At 38.7% G+C, this 22,461-nt stretch overlaps 1 protein-coding gene and 1 pseudogene across 2 annotated transcripts in view; one reads left to right on the top strand and one right to left on the bottom strand.

Moving 5' to 3' along the window:
- Positions 1–22,461, bottom strand: part of GFPT1 (glutamine--fructose-6-phosphate transaminase 1) — a 53,795-nt gene that overhangs the window by 31,005 nt on the left and 329 nt on the right. For both annotated transcript variants that reach the window (XM_043603554.1, XM_043603553.1), the window contains exons 2-6: positions 11,918–12,025; positions 9,692–9,799; positions 5,585–5,710; positions 2,542–2,600; positions 616–750 (exon numbers count right to left, since the gene is read on the bottom strand). In XM_043603554.1, coding sequence (XP_043459489.1) covers positions 616–750; positions 2,542–2,600; positions 5,585–5,710; positions 9,692–9,799; positions 11,918–12,025 — 536 coding nt within the window. The remainder of the gene's footprint in view (positions 1–615; positions 751–2,541; positions 2,601–5,584; positions 5,711–9,691; positions 9,800–11,917; positions 12,026–22,461) is intronic.
- Positions 19,228–19,660, top strand: LOC122496950 (annotated as a pseudogene).

Consider the following 22,461-nt stretch of genomic DNA (forward strand, 5'->3'; position numbering starts at 1 on the left):
CAGTTAAGTGTCTGACTTTTGATCTCGGCTCAGGACATGATCTCATGGTTCGTTGAGATCAAGCCCCATGTTGGGCTCTGCGATGACAGTGGAACCTGCTTGGGATTCTCTGTCTCCATTCTCTCTGTGCCTTTCTCTCTCTCTCTCAAAATAAATAAACTTTAAAAAAAAAACAAAAAACATTCTCAAGTTGAATAGTAATATATATATGGGAAATAAAAGCCAAAAATACTTAAGAAATTAGCACAGTTCCTGCTTATCTTAAGAGTTTGTGATAATGTTGGCGATAATCTTAAAAAGCATGGTTTAGGGGCGTCCAACTCTTGATTTTGGCTCAGGTCATGACCTCACCGTTTGTTGAGATAGAGCCCCGCATTGGGCTTTGTGCTCATAGCACAGAGCCTGCTTGGGATTCTCTTCCCTCTCCCTCTGTCCCTCTCCTGAGCTTACTCTCTCTCTCCTCGCTCTCTCAAAATAAATAAACAAATACATTTTTTAAAAAACTTAAAACTTATAGTTTAGGAGCACCTCACTGGATCAGTCTGTAGAGCATACGACTCTTGATCTAGGGATTATAGTTAAAGCCATCTTAAAGAAAAAAGTGTGGTTTAATACCAATTGTTGGATAACTCTCTCCACCAACGTAGTAAAACTGATGTCTTGACTTTCCCGGTTGTCATACATGTACTTAACAAGCTTGGCAATTGTCTCTGTGTCTGTTTCAGATTCAAAATCATAGCCTTTGCTTTCCTGTAATTAGAAAGGAAAAAAATTGACACATTTAAGAAAATGTTCATGATATCCAAATCTTTTCTACAGAATTTTTTTCCTCAAAAATTTCACTAACCAACTTCTAATATTTTTTGACCACCATTTCCCATTATCCATTGTTCAAAATGAAGGTCACCATCTAAGTATAGCAAACCCAAAATAGTGAAGTATTTTGTGCAACTGAATATGTGCTTTTAATTATATATACTTACATATGCCACATATAAATTAAGAAAATTATAGGGGCCCCCAGGTGGCCAGTTAAGCTTCCGACTCTTGATTTCGACTCAGGTCGTGATCTCACGGTTCATGAGACTGAGCCCCACATCAGGCTCCACACTGTCAGATTCTCTTTCGATTTTCTCTCTCCCCCTGCTCCTGCTCTCTCAAAATAATTTTTTTAATTTTTTTTTTTAATTTTTTTTTAACGTTTATTTATTTTTGAGACAGAGAGAGACAGAGCATGAATGGGGGAGGGGCAGAGAGAGAGGGAGACACAGAATCGGAAGCAGGCTCCAGCCTCTGAGCCATCAGCCCAGAGCCTGACGCGGGGCTCGAACTCACGGACTGCGAGATCATGACCTGAGGGGAAGTCGGACGCTTAACTGACTGAGCCACCCAGGCGCCCCGAGATTTTAAATAATTAAATAATTTTAAATAATAACTTTAATTTTATATAATTAAATTTTAAATAATTAAAATATTTTGGAATATATAACACCCACAAAACAATAATTCCATAATGACTATAATGATTCTTTCTTGGGTAATGATACCACACTATCCAATACAATAGCCATTAGCTATATGTGGCTATTTAAATTTAAACTAATTAAAATGAGGGGTGCATGGTGGCTCAGTCAACTGAGCTTCTGACTTTGGCTCAGGTCATGACCTCACAGTTCATGGGTTCCAGCCCCATGTAGGGCTCTGAGCTGACAGCTCAGAACTGTCCTCGGATACTCTGTCTCCCTCTCTACCCCTCCCTCCCTCCCTCGCTCTCTCTCTCTCTCTCTCCCTCAAAAATAAACATTAAAAAAAATTTTTTTAACTGATTAAAATGAAGTAACATTTTAAATTTGGATCTTCAGTCATACCAGCTCAATAACCACATGTGGACAGTGGCTACTACATTGGATAGCTCAGATACAGGCTTCTAACACTGCAGAAAAGTTCAACTGGACAGCCCCAAGAGGCACTCATGAAGGTCATCATCATGAACAATATTATACAGTACATGGCTATTTAGGGCATAGAACCTTCATTTAATCTGTCCTAATTCTTCTTATATACCCTGAAGCTTTTAAAAATGCCAAACAATGGGGCACTTGGGTAGCTCAGTCGGTTAAGCATCTGACTTCGGTTCAGGTCATGATCTTACAGTTTGTGAGTCTGAGCCCTGCGTCGGGCTCTGTGCTGACAACTCAAAACCTGGAGCCTGCTTCGCATTCTGTGTCTCTCTCTCTCTGCCCCTTCCCCTGTCTCTCGTGCTCTGTCTCTCTCTCTCTCTCTCTCTCTCTAAAATAAACACTGAAAAAAAATTAAAAAATAAAATAATTATTTGTAAAGTAATTATTTGTAAAGTAATTATTTGTCATTCACATAAGAAACAAAAATATTCCACTATCACAAAGAAAAGTCCAGTAAGCCACCAAACCCTTGTAGCCATCTTGGGAATTACTTGATCATACCGAGATGGTGCTGCTGCAACCCCAACAAATAAACTCACTGCTCTCAAAGCCTGGTGTCTTTTCAAGTTACTTTACTTACCAAAAACTTTTTCAAGTCTTTGTAGTTGGTGATAATTCCATTGTGAATAACAATAAATTCTAAAAGAGATAAAAAGTATTGATGATAAAAAATTACAGGTCTAGTAAACACTATCAACAGCCACAACTATCAAGCCACATGCTAGAATTCCAGGTGTAATCAAGTATCTTCTACTTTTCATTATCAGATTATCCTTGAGTAGATCAGCAGCATTATTTACATGGTTTAGTGGAAGCACACTGTGCTAGAGAAGTGGATACAGACTATCCAGTATAGAATATAATAAACTGGGGTCTAGAGACATCAATTTCATTTGTGGCTAAACTACTAATCTAATCCCACCCTAAGAAAGGGGTAAATTTACTGGGGTTTCTTCATTTGCAAAACAAAAAGGTGACCAATACAACTATTATTTTCACTTCTTTGTTCATTCATTCTTCTGCATAAAAAATTCCTAAATTTAAAGAGAAAGACTTTCAAACTAAAACAATTACCTGATTTACATTAAATGAGCCTAAGAACTGAAGTTAAAGAATAAGAAAAACCAGCTATCCTGACCACTGAGCCTGCCTGGGATTCATTCTTCCCCATACTCCCCCAATCTGCCCCTCTCCCTGGCACATGCTCCTCTCTCTCTCTCTCTCTCTCTCTCTCTCTCTCTCTCTCTCTCAAAATAAAAATGTTTAATTAAAAAAGAAAAAAGAAAGATCAGCTACCTAGATCTATAGTATTTTTCACTATTTCACTCAAACTATTGTCTGAGATCCAGACAATTCTTAAAATGTCAGATAAATAAATGTTAAAACAGCATTCCAAGATCAAATACATATGTGGCAGGATAATTTTCATCTTCTTGATTAGAGGAGTTGGCAATATTTATAGCCCTCAACAGTGTATGTAAAGACCACTAATATGGATTTTTATTTCAAATTCTTAAAAATTATTCTTTAAAATTAGAATACTGGGGCATCTGGCTGGCTCATTGCTAGAGCATGTGACTCTTGACCTCAGGGTCATGAGTTCAAGCTCCAAATTGGGCATGGAGGCTACTTAAAACAAAAAACAATTGTAAAATTAGAATACTAAATTATCAAAATGTTTTTAAATATACTTAAAGATCTGACATTTGGGGCTGATATTAAATGAGCTTGAATTAAATTAATTACAAATCAAATAATACATTTTTCACTAGATTTTTAAGTGAAAAAAGATACCACCAAATGATACTACAAAAATAAATCTAAGAAAAACATTTTATTGCTGGAACACAGAATCATAAACAGCTGACTGCTAGATACAAAGCCCTAAAGCTCAAGCCCGGCCTTGGGCTCTGTGCTGACAGCTTGGAGCCTGGAGTCTAGAGCCTGCTTCGGATTCTGTGTCTCCCTCTCTCTCTGCCCCTCCCCTGCTCATGCTCTCTCTCCCTCTCTCTCTCTCAGAAATAAAATAAACATTAAAAAAAAAAATTTTTAAGGACTAAAAAATGTGTTAAATGGTTATCTACAGATAAGGAATAAGGATGAGGAAATAGCATACAAATTAGACTTCTTTTAATATGACTTATTTTATTGATATGAGTTCAGAATTAAGCACATAGTTCGAAATAAAATTAATTTTTAAAGACGGTCAATCCCTAAAAATTAAAATAAAACATATCAACATAATGTATCTGATTATACCACGACCACAGAGAATTATTCCAAGTGACTCGAAAACACAGTAATTTGATTATATATTTCTAAAGAGATACACTCTAAGGACAAAAATACTAACAAAAAATTAACAAAGAACAGTAAACATACTTATGGTGTTGGTATTAGGATTCCATTGTATGTAGATGACATAATAAATCAAATAAGTTATGTTACAGGTGTTAAGAATGGAGTTTTTAGGTGTGATCGGAAAGAAATCTATCAGAGCAAGGAGGTCAAGTAAAACCCTTCCAGCGTTGGATGTGAATGGGAAGTGTTAGTGTAATATTATGCCGTGTTTTATCTTTAAACTTCTACATGCACGCACCCACCCACAGAGCTATGTCCACCTAAAAGGCCTAGGTGCATGAGCACTTCTAATAAGCACCTGGTTTCTAGTCTTTATATACCATTTCCACTAAAAGGAACTAAGGGTCCTTAGAGAAATGGCTGATTCCAAGTCTGGGGCAAAATTAGATGAACCTGAAACATCTCAACCTACCAGAAAATAACAAAGACTGTTAAGCCTACTGGTGTCATGTCAAAAGGACTCAGGAACCAACCTAAATTAGCTCCAAAGGCCAAAGATGGGAAAATTTGTACATCAATATACATTATTACTTCCGTGTTTTTAAAAAATGCAATATTTTAAATCTGAGTTTATAATAATAAAAAGAAACTCATTTATCTTAGAACATGAGAACCACTTCATCTTTGAAAAATGGTAAAGTGAAAATATCAAATATTTATCCTGTCTCTCGTATATAATCTGTAACTCTGGGTAACTAAGCAGTTGATATGGAGAAGTTTCTTTTTATAGAAGTATTTGAGATAAGTGAAAAATGAATGACAGTATTTGACTATCACCATTTTACAAATCCCTAAAGAAATAATTAATGTTGGCAATGATCTATGGCCACTAATACGAAGAGAAAAATGACTAAACGTTATATACCTCCACACGTAAATCAATACCATACCAATTTATAGTAAATAGAAGGGACAGAGAAACATGTTAAATGACACCATGGGATGCATACAAATAGCAAGATCTAGACTGCAGGAAACTCTACAGGACAAACAACACAGTAAACTGCAAGGGAAAGGGAGAGAAAGGGAGAACTTCCAAAATAATCTGAGTGGAGGAATATAGAGAAATAGAACTGATTTTGTATTGATAAATGTTAAAGCTGGGTAACAGATACATCAGGTTCTACATACCGTCTACTTCTGATTATGTCCGAAACTTTCCAGATTAAAAAAAAATTAAAATAATGAAAACATAAGAGTCTTCATTCTCCCATTAGCCATCCCTCTGTAATCATTCCAAAGCATGCAGAATGTGTTCATACCATTATTTTTATCAGAGCGCTGGGGATGGCTATTGACAGGATTGGGTTCTCCATGTGTTGCCCAACGGGTATGAGCTATTCCAAGGTGTACATCAAATTCTATATCCAAATCCATATCCTGTTGCTCTGAAGAATATAAAATGAAAAATTCCAATATTAAATCATGCTGTAGAGATAATGCTAGAAACTATATTTAAACATAATTATTACAGGACACCTGGGTGGCTCAGTTGGTTAAGCATCTAACTTCAGCTCAGGTCATGATCTCGAAGTCTGTGGGTTTGAGCCCTGCTTGGGCTCTGTGCTGACAGCTGAAGCCTGGAGCCTGCTTCAGATTCTGTTTCTCCCTCTCTCTGCCCTTCCCCTGCTTGTGCACTCACTCTCTCCCTCCCTCTCTATCTCTCAAAAACAAAGAAACATTGGGGCGGCTGGGTGGCTCAGTCAGTTAAGCGTCCAACTTTGGCTCAGGTCATGGTATCACAGTTTGTGAGTTAGAGCCCCATGTCAGGCTCTGTGCTGACAGCTCAGAACCTGGAGCCTGCTTTGAATTCTGTGTCTCCCTCTCTCTCTCTGCCCCTCCCCCGCTCATGCTCAGTCTCTCGCTCACTCTCTCAAAAATACACACTAAAAAAAATTTTTTTTTTAAAAAAGAAGAGCAAACTGCTCAGAAGTCTCAAATAGAAAAGTCATGCATTTTACTTTAGCAGTCTTTGTGGTTTTTATACTGGCTAATCAGGAGTCCTTTTAAAACACAAATCTGATCAGGAAACAATGCTTAAAATCCTTGAACAGATTTCCATTGCTTAAAAAGTGGTCTGCATCCCTAGCTACCCATTTCAATCATCTTAAACCTGGTCACAGGGATTTATAAAAAGATCCTCAAATTTAACATGGAACCAGAGAGCCATTTTCTCACAAGATAAAGTCCCAGTACCTTTCCATGGGATACAACGCCCTTCACCATCTGGCCCCTACCTACCTTTACATTCTCATTCTCTCCACCCCTCTACAATTACACATCAAAGCTCTCAATACATCTTTTACAAATAACAACAGCTACCATTTACTGAGAACTTACTTGATGCTAGATACTAACAACTTCTCATCACTCTATCCCTATCAATATGACCCAAGCAACCACCAACCAAACTCCTTCAACAGAATTCTAACTGGTCTCCCGATGTCCAATTTTCCTTTGTACAATCTAGTCTGCACACTAACCAAAGTGACCCCGTTAAATCATGTCAATCCCCTATGCAAAATTTTCTGATGGTTTCCCATGGCATATGTAGTAAAATCCATCATTCTTAAGACCCCATATGACCTAGCCCTCAGTCACCTCTCCAGCTCATCTCGTGCCACTCTCCCCCTCACTGGCTAGCCCACTGACTTTCAGCCCACATTGAGTCTTTGCACTTGGTGTTCCTTCTGCCTAAAATCTCCCACCTTCAGAAAATAATGTGGTCTCTGCTCAAATGTCACCTCTACTGTATTTTCTTCTCACAGTACCTATCACTACCTAACATTATATATTTGTTTGTTGTCTGGCCATCTCACTAGACAGTTAAGTCCCACTGAGCCAAGGAGTCTGCCTATCTTGTTCTCTACTGTGTCATCAAGACCTAGCACAATGGCTAGAATATAGTAAGCACTCAAGAAGTATTTATTTTGTTACTGAATCCTCACAATGCTCTATTAGGTACTACTGTCCCCATTTTATAAAGAAACTGAGGCTCTAAGAGGACAGAGAACCTGCCCTAGGTCATAGCTAATAGGAAGCAGAAACAGGATTGGAACCCAAGTCTGGATGACATCCAGAGATAACAAATGTTAACATATAGCCATTCGTGCTTTACATCTCATGATGTAAAATGTAAAACAACCTTAAATTTTTATCATGTCCTAGAATAACAGCCTTCTTTTGCCACCAAATCTCACTGCCTTTACTATCGACACCATCTAATGACAGCACCTACTCTCTATGACAGTACTTACTCCTGTGTTTCAATTTCCACATCTACAAAATGAAGATGATAGTTTTACCTACTTCATGGGTTATACTAAGCACTAGTAAGGCACTCAGTGGAATGTCTGGGACACACCAATAATAAATGTTATCTATTACTATTGAAGTCAGAAGTTACTGATAACCAATCTAATGGCCTTTTCTGAAATGACTTCCTTTCTCTTTTGTCTTAATGGGTCAAAAACTGAAACTTGCTACAAGTAACAAGGTGAATACCATAAACATCCAAATACCCACCCCCATAGTTAACAAATGTTAACGTCTAACCATTTGTGCTCTAGATTTTTTTAAGATCTAAAACATAAAAAATGCAATTGGTGCCTCCTTTACGCCCTGGCCCCATCCCATTCCTCCCCAGGGAATTCTCAGGTTAATGGAGCACTTCTCCACCTGTGCCTTTGTACATCTAATAGAGACAGTAACATGTGTCCACAAATGATAGTATTCTTTTGTTTTTTAAATGGTACTAACTTTACACATCTCTAAGGATGCTTTTTTCATTTTTTCACTCAACATTAGGTTCCCACAACCTATCCATGTTCCCATATGCAGAACCAGATCCAGTATACTCCTTTCAAAAGCTACATGTGTTCATTCACTATACCACATACAACTTAGTCTCCTGTTGTCTTACTGGTAGACATTTAGGTTGTTTCTCCATTTTGCTGCAATGAATCTTGTCCTATCTCCTTATCCATAGAGTTTCAAGTATACGCCCAAGAATGGAAGCACTTGGTCACAGGGTATAGGCATCTCCATTTAGATACTGCCAGCTTCCTCTCCAAAGTGATTTATCAGTTACAAATTCACCAGCAATGTCTGCAAGTTCCCAATCCTCCACTCTCTTTCTGACTTTCCTTCAGGAGGTGGCAAGTCTCAATATGCTGTTATACAAAAATGGTGATTCTGGTCACAATCTGCCTTCCAGCCTCCCACACTCAACTACCTATAATGTAGAGTGAAAGGACCATTCCATCAAATTTGGCTTGTCTATTTCTTATCTTTGCCGACGCTCTTCTATTCAGAAGGTCCTCCCTTCTCACCCTCTTCGCCCACATAGAATCAGTAGGCATTCCTGATACATCCCAAGTCTCTCCAACAGTGCCCAACTTCAAGTGGGACCTAGCTCTCCCCTGAATCCTTAAGCAATTTGTTTGTTCTCTCCTATGGAAACTATATAATCAGCCTGGTATACAGGTACACACAGTAGACCGAATAGTTATACTACAGTTTTTGAAGTATAGTTATTTGGGTGCCTGCCTCATCCCTAAACTAATCTTAACCACAATACATGCAACGTAAGTATTCATCTAACTTGTTAAACAAGTACTACAAGGCTAAATGTTTGGCTTATGTGGAAAAAAAAGTGACTAAGTCTATCATTCTCCTCTTCTACCTGCACTCCTTTATCATGACATCCATTTGAGCAGGTACATAAAAAACCTACTGCTTCCTAGGGTTTGTGGAAGATTTTTTTTAATGTTTTTTTTTTTTCCAATTTACTTCAAAGCTTTCGTTTTGTTTTGAAGTTTCCTGTGAAAAATTAAAATGTTTAAGCATAATGTTATGAACTACATATTGAGAAGTATATCCTCTTTAATGCAGCATGTATCTCTGGGCAACTACTTTATACCAGGGAAGTAAGAAAATCTGAAAGAAAACATGACAGTTACCTAATTATAGCAGACCTACTAAAAAGGGCAACATCCAGACTGACTATATGTCCAAACTAGGCATGTACTCCAAAGTGAAGACACTAGAATAAGTGCACCACTAAAAATACCTTTGCCCTATGAAAGGCCTTCCTCAGGGATGGTGGTTCCTTCATTTTCGGATACTGAGCTTGCTGTGAACACAATGTACCTAGCTAATTTCCTCCCCTAGTTAATATGGTCATTTTTGAAGCTAAGGTATACTGCACACTAGCAGAGATAATAACAAAACTACTTTTCTTCCCTTCCTTCCACTTTAAACATCACTTTTCTTAAATGAACCCCAAATATGGAAAGGGAATTTGTTAGGAGAGGGAGAAGGAAACAAAGGGAGGGGAGAGGGGACAAAATTCAAACTAAGTACATTACTGTGAACTTCTTCATCCAGTGCCTTAACTTTCCCTTTCTTCTTAATGAGCTGGATCTTGCAGGCATTGGCTTCCCAATCCTTGTCATTGCCTCCATCAACTCCCACACCTAAATCATCGAGAGGCAGAAACGCTAGATTTAGAAACTTAGATTATCATCGTGAGACACAACTTTTAATTACAAATTATTTTTTCATCTAATTAATTCATTTGTTCATCAATTCACATTTACTGAAAACCTATTATATGTCAAGAAACATGATAGCTGCTAGACGCAAAAATGAAATTAATTTAATTTTTATCTTCAAATTTCTAATGGGTCTACTCAGAAGAGAGGGAACAAATCATTACAATACAGTGTGGGTTTGGATTATATGATACAAGTACCACAGATTGGGGGAAAAAAAAAAAAAAGCACTATAGTTTGGGTGGCACCCTGAGCACCATGGAGAAACCCAGAAGATCGGCACCTACCTCAGAAGCAAAATACACAAGGACAATCAGGGAACACATTCCTCGAAATTCTACTTTTAAGTTTCTAAAGAATTTGAAAAAGTTACCCAAAGGTACTAAAAAAGCATGGAGTAGTTTTAAGTAGAGAAACCAAAAATGTTTAGAAGACTCTCTTTGGAAACGGAGTAGACTGAAAGGGAGGAACAGCTGTCAGAAGATGATAGCTACAGGAAAGCAAAAGTGAGGAGGCCCTGAACCAAACAGTGGTGATGAAGACAGAGATCAGTGATACTGAGGGTAGAACTGGCTGGATGCAATGTGAGAAGGCAGGCTGGGTCTGGGATACCTTCCAGGCTCACAGGACTTGTTGAATGATTGCTGATAAAAGGAATACAGAAAGAACAGCATGGGGAGTATGTTCATTTCACTTCTGGGCATGCAAAGTTTATAATATCATGGTTTATCCAGGAAGAAAATTCTAACAGGCAACTGGAAATACATGTCTGCAGCTTGGGAAATACATGTGGGTTATTCATCATCAACATATGGGAGGCTGATGAAGTCAGAGCTCACCCATGACGATACAAAGTAAGAAAAATGGGCGCGGGAAAGAATCTTAAGGAACATTAATATTTAAGCAAAGGTGGAAGAAAAATAGCCCTCAAAGCAAACAAAAGAACCATCATATTAAGAAGAGAATATGTGTTATCCAAAAGCTAAGGAAGGAGAGAATTTTATGAACAAAGGAGGAATTCACTTTCTATTAACTGAGGAAGTTATGGAAAGTAAGTGCCCATTACATTCGGCAATGTCAAAGGTACAGAAAAGGCTTAACATAGCAAGCCTGACACCGCTTTCCTTAGAAAGGTCTGCCTGCAAAGTTGGCCCTTGGCTGGCATCTGGGAACCTGGGATTTCAGAAGGGTTACCTAACTGATAAAGAATGGTTTACTACACCTTATTAACTGCAAACAATGTGGCTTATACTGAACATCTGCTTCCACTCTGGGAGTCTAGAATTGTGGTACGTGTTAGGCAGATGGGATCTATGTGAGCAGCCTCAAATAAAAGCTTGGGCACTGAGTGGTTTCAGTGATACACATTTCACAACGTTGTCACAGCTGGCTGAATTAAGTGCACAATGTGTGACTCCAACAGGAGAGAACGCTCAGAAGTTGTGCCTCATATCCTCCAGACTTCACCCCATGTGTCTTTTCTCCTTGCTGATTTTGCTCTGGATTCTCTTGTTGGAATAAATCCTAGTCATGAGTACAACTATATGCTGAGTCCTCCTTGGGAGGTGGTCTTGGGGACCCCTAACATGGTTAAGGAAAGGAGCTAGAATACACCATTAAGCTGACAAAAAGGTATTTTTATTTGCTTTGCCATTTATTTAAGGTGGAAGAATCTCAGGCAAGTTTATATGCCAAGAGCAGGGAATCCTTAGAGAAAAAGAAATTAAAGTTACAAGAAAGAAAAAAGATAATTTATAAAATAAGGCCTTCAAGAACTTTGCTCTACCATGAACATGCCTCAGGTGATTTATGTTTTTATACTAACATTCTCAACAAAGGAAGATATCCATAAGAAGTAATATAAATGGTAATACTGTTGAAATTACATGAATAAACCCTTTGAACATAATAAAAGATAAAAATTCTTTTTATGTTTACTCAAAAATAAACATTACTAAAGAATCTAGGCAACAAACAAAACCTCTTTATATAGATACAAGAATCATGTAGAACCTATAATATTTTTTTAAAAGGAAATACCAGCAGAATCATAGCCTCTGTACTCCAGTCTCTGAAGGCCTTTGATTAGGGTCTCCAAGATTTCTCGTCTTGTGCGAGGAACATGGTAGTTTAAGTAAGCAAATATACCTGCAAATGAACAAATATTTAATAAAAAATTTGACTAATGAAACAAAATTGACACAATTATGACAAAATCTTCATCTGCATAATTATGTCTAAGATGTGCAGAAATATGAAGCTAGAGTCATCTTTAAAAAAGAGAGGCACATGGGTGGCTCAGTTGGTTAAGCATCCAATTCTTGATTTCGGCTCAGGTCACGATCTCACGGTTTGTGGGTTCCAACCCCATCAGTCTCTGTGCTGACAGGGTGGAGCCTGCTTGGGATTCTCTCTCCCCCTCTCTCTCTGCCCCTCCCCAGTGCACATGCACTCTCTCTCTAAACTTTAAAATAAATAAGAAATAAAGAAATAAGAAAGAGAGAAAGAAACAAAGAAAGAAAAAAAGAAAAATTCTCACTTCAAATTATTGAAAGGTGGTGAAACATTTATAAAGGGCTATTTCTCATTAATATAAAAGACTAAAGCAAATAAATGTTTAGTTTTTGCAAAGCTTATAAAGCTAGTCACATATCTTCCATCACTGCCACTTTGTCAGGTAAAATTTAACTTAAAAAAATGAACCAATCAGGGGCGCCTGGATGGCTCAGCTGGTTGAATGTCTGACTTTGGCTTAGGTCATGATCTCAAGGCTTGGGAGCTCGAGCCCCGCATCGGGCTCTGTCCTGACAATGCAGAGCCTGCTTGCGATTCCCCCTCTCTCTCCCTCTCTCTCTGCCCCTCCCCTGCTCACACTCTCTCTCAAAAATAAATAAACTTAAAAAAAAATTTTTAGATTAATCAATCAACAAATTCGTGGTTTATGTCCTATATATTGAGCATTGCTTAAAACATTTTCTGAAATATTTTAAGCAACACATGGACCCTACAAAACTATATAGATGGAATAATTTTTCTTATATCCAATGATCCTGGAATCAATATCAGTAACAATAAACAACTTATAAATATCAAAGATGTGAAAAATAAAACCTAAATAATTTAATAATAGGGAAAAATGGACTAAGATATTTCCTTAAGGGAAAATGGCTGGAATCTTTTGTTCACCAGATACTACCAAAGATAAACAACTATTACGGTACATGTTAACACCTACTGAGAATTCACAAAAAAAGGAGTACTTATTTGGAAAAAACAAAATTAGAATAAAAAGGGCTAGTACAATGCGAACTGAACCAGAAAAGAAAACAAGCAGTAGAACATAGGTAAAGGAAGTCTACATTAAAAACAATTCTTTAGGGGCATCTGGGTGGCTCAGTCAGTTAGGCATCCGACTCCGGCTCAGGTCATCATCTCATGAGTTTGAGCCCTGCGTCAGGCTCTGTGCTGACAGCTCGGAACTTGGAGCCTGCTTCGAATTCTGTGTCTCCCTCTCTCTCTGCCCTTCCCCTGCTCATGCTGTCTCTCTCACTCTTAAAAATAAATACACATTAAAATTTGTTTTTTAATTTTTATATGCTTATTCACTTTTTAAAAAAAATTTTAATGTTTATTTGAGAGAGACAGAGAGAGAGAGAGAGCAAGCACATAAGCAGGACAGGGCCAGAAAGAGGGAGACAGAGGATCTGAAGCAGGTTTTGCACCGTGAGCGCAGAGCCCAACTCGGGGCCTGAACTCACAAACCATGAGGTCATGACCTGAGCCAAAACCAAAAGTCAACCACTTATCCAACTGGCCACCCAGGGGCCCCCATTTATTCTTTTCTGAGAGACAGAGCATGAGTGGGGGAGGGGCAGAAAGAGAGGGAGACATAGAATCTGAAGCAGGCTCCAGGCTCTGAGCTGTCAGCACAGAGCCCAATGCAGGGCTCGAACGCATGAACCCGTGAGATCATGTCCCGAGTCAAAGTCCGACACTCAACCAACTGAGCCACCCAGGCGCACCAGAAGTCCACATTTTAAAAACAGCAGCATGAGGAATGCCAACCACATCTCATATTTGATTGTTCTGTCTCAAAAGTCTCTCTGAATCCAGAATGGTCTCCCCTACTGCCCTGTCTTTCCCCCCAGACACCAACTTACTGGCAAGCTGAGGCCAATTTTCTTGTTGAATGTCTCACCTTCTGGCTGTGTCTAATTGCTTAAGCTAGAAAGAATCTAACCAATTCCTCTATTCCTTGTAGTTCCTGTAGATTGGGAGACAGATCTAAAGACTTGATTGAGTTAGGTTAAAATTTGAGGGCAAGAATTACTCACAATGTACCTATTTTATACTGTCCGTAGGTCCCTTATTAGTGATGTGAAGATTGTCACTAGTAAAGACAATCAGATCATCTAGCCTATCATATTCTGAAAGCATCTTCAGAATACTTTTCAGGGCTTTAGATATTGACAGCACTGATTTTAAGACATTCATATTCTCTTTCTTCGTGATCTATATAATAATGGAGCACTTCCCAATCAGTGGCATCTTAAATTCAATAAAATACTACATATCGTGTTCCAATTCAAAACCTGCTTTTTCCTTGAGAGGAAGCACTACTATTATCGGTAATTATCACTGTCATTTTGGGGCTCACTTTTGGAACAAAGAAAAGAAGACGAGGCATAGAGGAAGAAGTCAGAGCAACATTTCTCCATACATAACCAGGCAGGAATTGAAAGGAAGAAAAGGACAACGTATGTAGAAAAGTTTTCTAAGATCAAAGTAACAGAGCTGGAAAAAGAAAACACAGAGGGGAGGGGATTAATCTAAGTCATCCGTGCTTAGAGAAATGAGAGACAAAAGAGACTGAACCTGTCAATTTTACAGACCAGCCCCTCGCCAGGACTCCTGGCCCAAGACAAGTGCACCTGCTGGCATTGGTGGGTTATGTGTACTCATGGGGTAGCTGGGAAAATATAATGGCAAATAACCAGTCAATCAGGCATACAGGACACGTTCGCAAGGGAGGCATTCATAACTCAAAATGGTGCTTATTTGCATAGAAATCACTAGAATGAGCCCCATTTCAGGTCTTTGACTTGTCTTCTCAAACCTCCCACAAACAGTTCTACTTTAGATTAACTACTAAAAGCCTAAAAATCAGCTCTCCACTACTCTTTGGTAACTGCTTCAATACCACACACACTAGTTTTATGGAGCACAGATTTTCCTCTCCTATTATCACCATGTGCTTCCCAAGTATAAGTTTTCTTATTTATTAATGGAATATTCTTGAAATAAATATCCCCCTAAATGAAGTGGATGCTTGCACCTACAGGGATCATTCTTGGAAAATTGCAACTTAAAGTCAATGACATAAAAGTACTAATGAGCACCCTGCTTAACAAAATATTCAGATGCAACCTGGGTCACAGACACACTTGGTTGAAAGGCTGTTAAACAGTACTGAAATGAAAACTGAATGCAACTCAGTTGACTAATTAAATTATTAAAGTTCCTATGCCTGGCTGAATTTATGTTCTTATAAATGAGAGTACTTTTACATGTTTTTTCCCTTGACACCTTCAATATTTTGAGACTTCAGACAGTATAATTTACCAGTGATAAGTGTTCAAATTCATTCTCTAAATTTTATACTTTCTGTATCAAAATCCATCTGCAATGCCACTTAACTTTCATTTTGAAAGTTATAATCCATTCATAATCATCATTAAAGATTCAAAGTACACAAATGCTACAGGATAAATTGTGTATATCCATACAAGGGAACTATCCACTGTTAATCCCATACAAACTGTCTGAATCCTTCAGCTATGAACCTCTGTGTATGTACAGTCCTTTAACTATACATATATAAAACTAGATGTACATAGCTTTAAAGGGCACTTCTTTAACACATAAATGTGACGACTCTATATATACTGTTTCTTTTACTTAGGATGTTGGCTATCTTTTTTTTTTTTTTAATGTTTTTTTTTTCAACGTTTTTTTATTTATTTTTGGGACAGAGAGAGACAGAGCATGAACGGGGGAGGGGCAGAGAGAGAGGGAGACACAGAATCGGAAACAGGCTCCAGGCTCCGAGCCATCAGCCCAGAGCCTGACGCGGGGCTCGAACTCACGGACCGCGAGATCGTGACCTGGCTGAAGTCAGACGCTTAACCGACTGCGCCACCCAGGCGCCCCTTATGTCAGTATATACGCATCTACCCTATTCTATTTAATGGCTGCACACTACTCCCTAATAGATTTATTTTACCTAATCATTTCCCTCCTGGTTGAGGTTTTTCTGATTCTTCAGTTACAAATAATGCTGCAATTAAACATACACATCAACTTGGTGCTTGTCATAAAACATATTCAGCACTATAATCACAGAGGCACACTCTACAGGTAAGAGTCCTTTAAAAGAGGAAATATTTGCGATAACATTTTCTACAATCCTGAAAACACCAAGAAAAAATTATAACATATACAGTGACAAAATGAGGAATTTCAATTAGTAGTGCTTTTTAAGTGTTTAAAATCTGTTCCCTATTTACAAAAATGCTGGTTCAAGTGTCCCCAACTTTGTTGTAAATACACGCTGCCAGTGGAAGGAGCTCTGTGTAACACTTCTCTCTTACACATTTAACACTCTGGAACTCAAAGCACTGTTTAAACCCTGACATCTCTAATTACACACTCCCTCACAGCCTACCTATGGCATCATCTTTCTGGAAAAAAAGCACGCACTTCCTGCCCGCAAACCGTCCAACATTCCATCCCTCCCGCTTCTGTCTAACCAATCCCATCAGACCACAATTTTTCATCATCCTGACAACCAGCCCCTCTGGGCCCACTGTGTTCTAACTCCGGAGTCCCCGAGCAGGCCTACAGCACAGTTCATCCACTTCAGGTCCATCCATTTCAGGCCCACTTCTGTAGGGGCCCTCCCAACTGCTGGCCAACCCTGTTAATTCACTGCTGGTCCAACTTTCAAACTTCTCCAGATATTATCCTAAAGCTTAGAATCTAGACTATTCTCCTATCCCCATTTCTCTTCCCGCTTTCTTCCTCAATGTTTAGTAGATCCTCACCTACAGAATTGAAGCTTTCATCTTCATCTTAACAGTATATACTCTCTTATCCTTCCTACATTGTTCCGACACGCCAGAAGCTGTTCACCTTATCGACTTACTAGGGATATGGATACAGTCTGGTTAGAGAGAGATCCACACCCTCCCCTGGGTTTTCAAGGACCAGCAAGAGCTCATCAGACACGGCTGCAACATCTTCACTTTCCCAGGCACAGGTCCCCCCCTCATGGCAAACCCACTCCAAGGTGCCTTATTCCTCTATATGAGCTCAAAATAGAGAAACATTTCACATACTACTCCCTGAAAGCCAGTTTCTCCTACCTGTTATAACTCTTGATAAGCGATTCCTCAACTTTCTACATACAGAACTTTTTATTAACATCAAAATATTTTGAGGACCCTACATAATAGTGGGTTGAATTTTTATTATCCAATGATGTAGAACATCTTTTGTACAATTTTATAGAAAAGGCTTAAAGTATGAATTAAGCAGTGAACACCCTGTAATAACTTCACAGTTTACAGGTCAAGAACCACTGCTCTAGAAATCAACTCTTCAACTCTATCAGGGGGCCTCAGTTCCACAATACTCCCTCCTCCTCAATACAAACTCAGATCCCTCTGCCTTCATACATGCAAGTTTTCTAATAATTTCTTTAGAGCCAAATACAATTTCTCTCTGTAATATCAAACATGAATGACATTCTTCTTGTTTTGCAGACTCTGTCCAAGTCAATACACTACTTTGGAACTCTTCAGCCTCTAAATATGGTTTTTGGCCCTTTTTCCTAGAATTTTTATTTCTTCTTTCAAACCCCATGGCAACAGTTCTCAACCTATTTCTGACTCCATTCACTGTTGGGTAAATGCCATCAGTGAGATCTCTCACAGTCTACCAGCTGGCACTATTCCTCAACATAAGAGTACTGCTCCTGTGGTGCCTGGCTGCCTCAGTCGATAAGGCATGTGACTCTTGATTTGAGGATTGTAAATTGGAGCCCCACATTGGGTACAGAGATTACTTAAAAAAAAAAAAAAAAAAAAAAAAGAGTACTGCCCCATTACCTGAAACATTCTTGGCCTAACTAGTCTCTGAATTTCTATTCATTCCACTAGTAGTCTATAACATGGTAATGAATGATGAACAAAAAATGCCTGGTATCATCCACACCTGTTGCATTCCTTGTATTGCACTGGTGTATTCACTGTTTCTTCCAATCCAACAGCAATTCCTTGAAGGCAATTCCCTTATTTTAGTCATCTCTCTGAAGGGAAAAGCACCAAGTATAAAGCCATCACTTTAAATATCTTCTAATGCTTTCTAGGTACTTGAAACGTACAGTCAAAAATTCCCAAACCACAGAAAGAGAACACCATTTTGCAGGATGCTAAATAGGGACAAAGTGAAAGAAATGTTCCATAATTAAAGGTTTAAGAAATACTGGGTTCAAGTTAACAGGTTTATTTCTAGAACTTTCTAGAAACTTTAATCTTGCTAATTGTGACTCTCCAAAAGCCGAATTTCCCACACTTGTATTATAAAACTCTCCCACCTTCTATTGCTCATAACCAGCACCTATTAACTTCTCCCTTCCAGAGAACACAACTGAGGAAATACTTACTAAGCAATTAATCATTTTCTTTCACAACTACTTTATATCCAGTATAATTTCTAAGAATATATTAATAGTACTGGTTCTATGATTTACCCTAGCGGCCAGTCTCAGCATCCCTCAATAACTCCAAAGCTTTTAGTATAAATGCAAAAATCTTTTTTTTAATGTTTATGGCGGGGCGGGGGGGGGAGAGAGCGCGCGCGCGCATGCACGCACATAGAGGGGAAAAAGAATCCCAAGCAGGCTCCTCGCTGTCAGTGCAGAGCCCAATCTCATGAACTGTGAGATCATGAGCTGAGCCAATACAAAGAGTCGGACGCTTAACCAACTGAGCCACACAGGCACCCCAATTACAAAAATCTTTTTAAGAAGGCATTTCAGGATACTTTTATTTCTTTCTAAGGTATTTTTTAGGTAACCTCTATACCCAATGTGGGCCTCGAACTCATAACCCTGAGATCAAAAGTTATATGCTCTACCAACTGAGTCAGCCAGGCGCCCCAAGGATTTGAATTATAAGCTCCCTTACTGCGTCTAAATAGGGCCTCATTTACAAAATTCCATTTATATACACCACTGGATCAGAGAGGTATTCCTGCTCTTCCAGGGACAATGTCTGGAGGTATTCAGAATGGTCCTGCCTTTGACACACCACTACAGGCTATTCTATAACACAGCCTCTAACAATGCTAGGCTATCCCAAACCCCTGGTAATATAACTGTTTACCTTTATACCAAGGAGGTTGGAAAAGCCCCAAAATCCACATGTGGTGTGTGCCAAGGCCAACTTTGAGGAGTCTGTGCTGTGAGACCTATAGTTCTTAGAGATTGTCTAAAATGAAAAAAACATGTCAGCGGAGACTGTGGTGATTCCATGTGTGCTGTGTCAGTGACTAGATCAAGCATGCTTTCCTTACTGAGGAGAATACTGTTTTGAAAGCGCTAAAGGAACAAAGAGAGTCAGAAAACTAAATTAAGAAATGCAGTTTTGAGGGGCGCCTGGGTGGCTCAATTGGTTGAGCTTCCATCTTCAGCTCAGGTCATGATCTCATGGTTCGTGCGTTCAAGACCCACATCGGGCTCTGTGCTGACAGCTCAGAGCCTGGAGCCTGCTTCGGATTCTGTGTCTCTCCCTCTCTCTGCCCCTCCTCTGCTCACATTCTATCTCTCTCTCCCTCAAAAAATAAACATTAAAAAAAAGAAAGAAAGAAATGCAGTTTTTATTAATAAAAAAAATCAGGCGCCTGGGTGGTTCAGTCAGTTAAGCATCAGACTCTTGATTTCAGCTCGGGTCATGATCTCATGAAAGGTAAGATTGAGCCCACGCTGGGCTCTGCACTGACAGCATGGAGCCTGCTTGGGAGTCTCTCTCTGCCCCTCCCCTTCACTCTTGTTCTCAAAATAAATAAACATTTTAAAAAATGTATTAAAAACTTTTTTAAAAAAGAAAAAAAAAGAACAGTATTACCCTACATTTATAAAAAACAACAGCAAATCTGCTAAAAGTTAGGGGTAGCTTAAGTGACTTTCCATCTCTCACCAAAACAAAAGGTAGTACAAATAAAAAAGGACAAAATGTATTCCAAGAACCAAGAATAAGAAGATAAAATAAATTTGGAAAATAGGCACACTATTCTCTAGGAGATTCACAACACTTATTAGCCCACTAAAGTTTCCAAGAAACTCTCCAATAAAAACAGCCAGTTCAACACTGTTTAATCTATTGCTTACCTAATTTACTTGACCATAGAATCTTTTTTTTCCTGAGCAACACTATTAACATCCCAACACAAGCTGGTAAACATTATGACAGTCTTATCGGCACATCTGATTGGAAAAAGCGTATCACAAAATCTTCATTCTTCTGCTTCAACATTTTACAGTGTTGAAACAAAATAATCTTTTGGGAAAACTAGGCAGCAGGTAATCAGAAGGTAAAACTATGAGTGGGGGGATGGGTAAAATAGGTACTGGAGATTAAGGAGGGTACCCGTCTGTGATGAGCACTGGGTGATGTATGGAATTGTTGAATCACTATATCGTACAGCTGGAACTAATATAATACTATATATTAACTGTACTGGAATTAAAATAAAATGGAAAAAAGAAACTTCTAAATTTTCCCATCTAATTTCATTCCCACTCACTTCTTCCATCTAGAAATTTTATTTCGATGATTGAGATGCAGGAAGAAAATAAAGACCATGTCTTAACAGTTCAGTTTAGAATTTACATTAAAAAGGAAATACATTTTGAACCTCGTTCCTAGAATCATGCAAAACTCTGTTCTGGGTTACAAGCAGGACCTTAGAAATGCTTCAAATAATACTTTTTTTTGTTTGTTTTAATATGAAATTTGTCAAATTGGTTTCCATACAATAAACCAATTGGGGCATCCCAACAGGTGCCCTCCTCAATGCCAATCACCCACTTTCCCCTCCCACCCATCCCCCCAAATACTACTTCTTTACAACCCATCGGTTTCCTCAGCAGTAAAACTCTATGGAATGGGGATGTTGGCTGTGTGAAAACTCTTACTTATCTAGTCTCCACCCCCACAGCCTCACCCTTATCTGAACCTTTCTAAAGCAAATCTGACTTTTTCTTTTATGGTACTCGGACTCCCTTTTTTCCTGGAACAAGATGACCTGCAAGCAGAAAGCCTGGTACTTAACTAGGCTCACACCTCATCATTCAGGAAAAGTCATCTTGGGGATTAACCAGTTTTGCAAATTCACTACTTCACAACTACAAACTAATGTGTTTTTCAAAGCCACTCTACTAATCAGACATAACAAAAGTATACATGATTGTAAAGTCAGCTCCAATCCAATAATTTCAGAAGCTATTTATAGATGTTTCTGTTTTTGAGGGTTTTTTTAAATCTACCCCAAACCTGCTCCTTATTTTCAGAAGCTGAAATTAGTATAAAGTTAAATACAGGAAAAATATAAACTAATGAGTACAAGCTACCTCCTCTAGGGTATTCTTCCAAAAGGCTATAAAGAATAAGTTTCCCAGATAGCTTCAATTCTATTACAATCCTACTTCCCTTCTTAAAAAAAGCACTCCTTCTTCCAGGGATAAGGTTAGTTGTAAATTTCAATGAAAGAGGTAAGAATACAATTATTTTTACTGACAATGGCCAAGTTAATACCTATTTTAGTGCTTATCAATCATTTCATATATAATTGTGACAGTTCCCTTTACTACCAGTTTTAGGTAACATTAAAACTACTAAGTCTCAAAACATAGCATAAAAGGACCTATGTTTTAACTGCTCTTGATGAAACATTTATTAAATGTGCACCAACACTGTTCATAGGTAAGTGTTTTAAATGGGTTCAAATGCACGTGATAAAGCATGTTATGGTCACTTTCAGGTCTCTTCCACTAGAGGATTAGGTCTAAGCCCATTCACCAACTTATTGATTAGCAATGGTTTCTGTTCAGACAGGGGGTAGCAGGAAGTAAGACTGTGTATTATAATGCCATTGTCGTAGCTCTAGCTATATATAGTTCTGTCTTCTACTGGGCCTGCCCGAAAGAAAGCAACTAAAAATAAATGTATTTAAAAGATAAATCCTAGAAGAATGCAAGATAAGTTCGAGAGATCTCACCTGATGTTCCACAGGTTGCCTCACTCACCTGATGGACTCTTTTGAAGGCAAACCCCTCCACACTTCAGTTCCCTCTGCCCTCTCTCCTTTTCCAAGACATTTATCTACCTTCTGTTTCGCTTCTCCGCGCAAAACCGGCCCCTTTGGCCCCCCAGATCCCTTCTAGGGCCCGCCCTCCTCTCAGGTGCCCTACTAGGTCCACCACCCCCACCCCCGCTCGCACAGGCCGGCCTCCGCACCCAGCA

The sequence above is a fragment of the Prionailurus bengalensis genome, chromosome A3 (genome assembly GCF_016509475.1).
Source record: "Prionailurus bengalensis isolate Pbe53 chromosome A3, Fcat_Pben_1.1_paternal_pri, whole genome shotgun sequence".
NCBI classification, from domain to species: domain Eukaryota; kingdom Metazoa; phylum Chordata; class Mammalia; order Carnivora; family Felidae; genus Prionailurus; species Prionailurus bengalensis.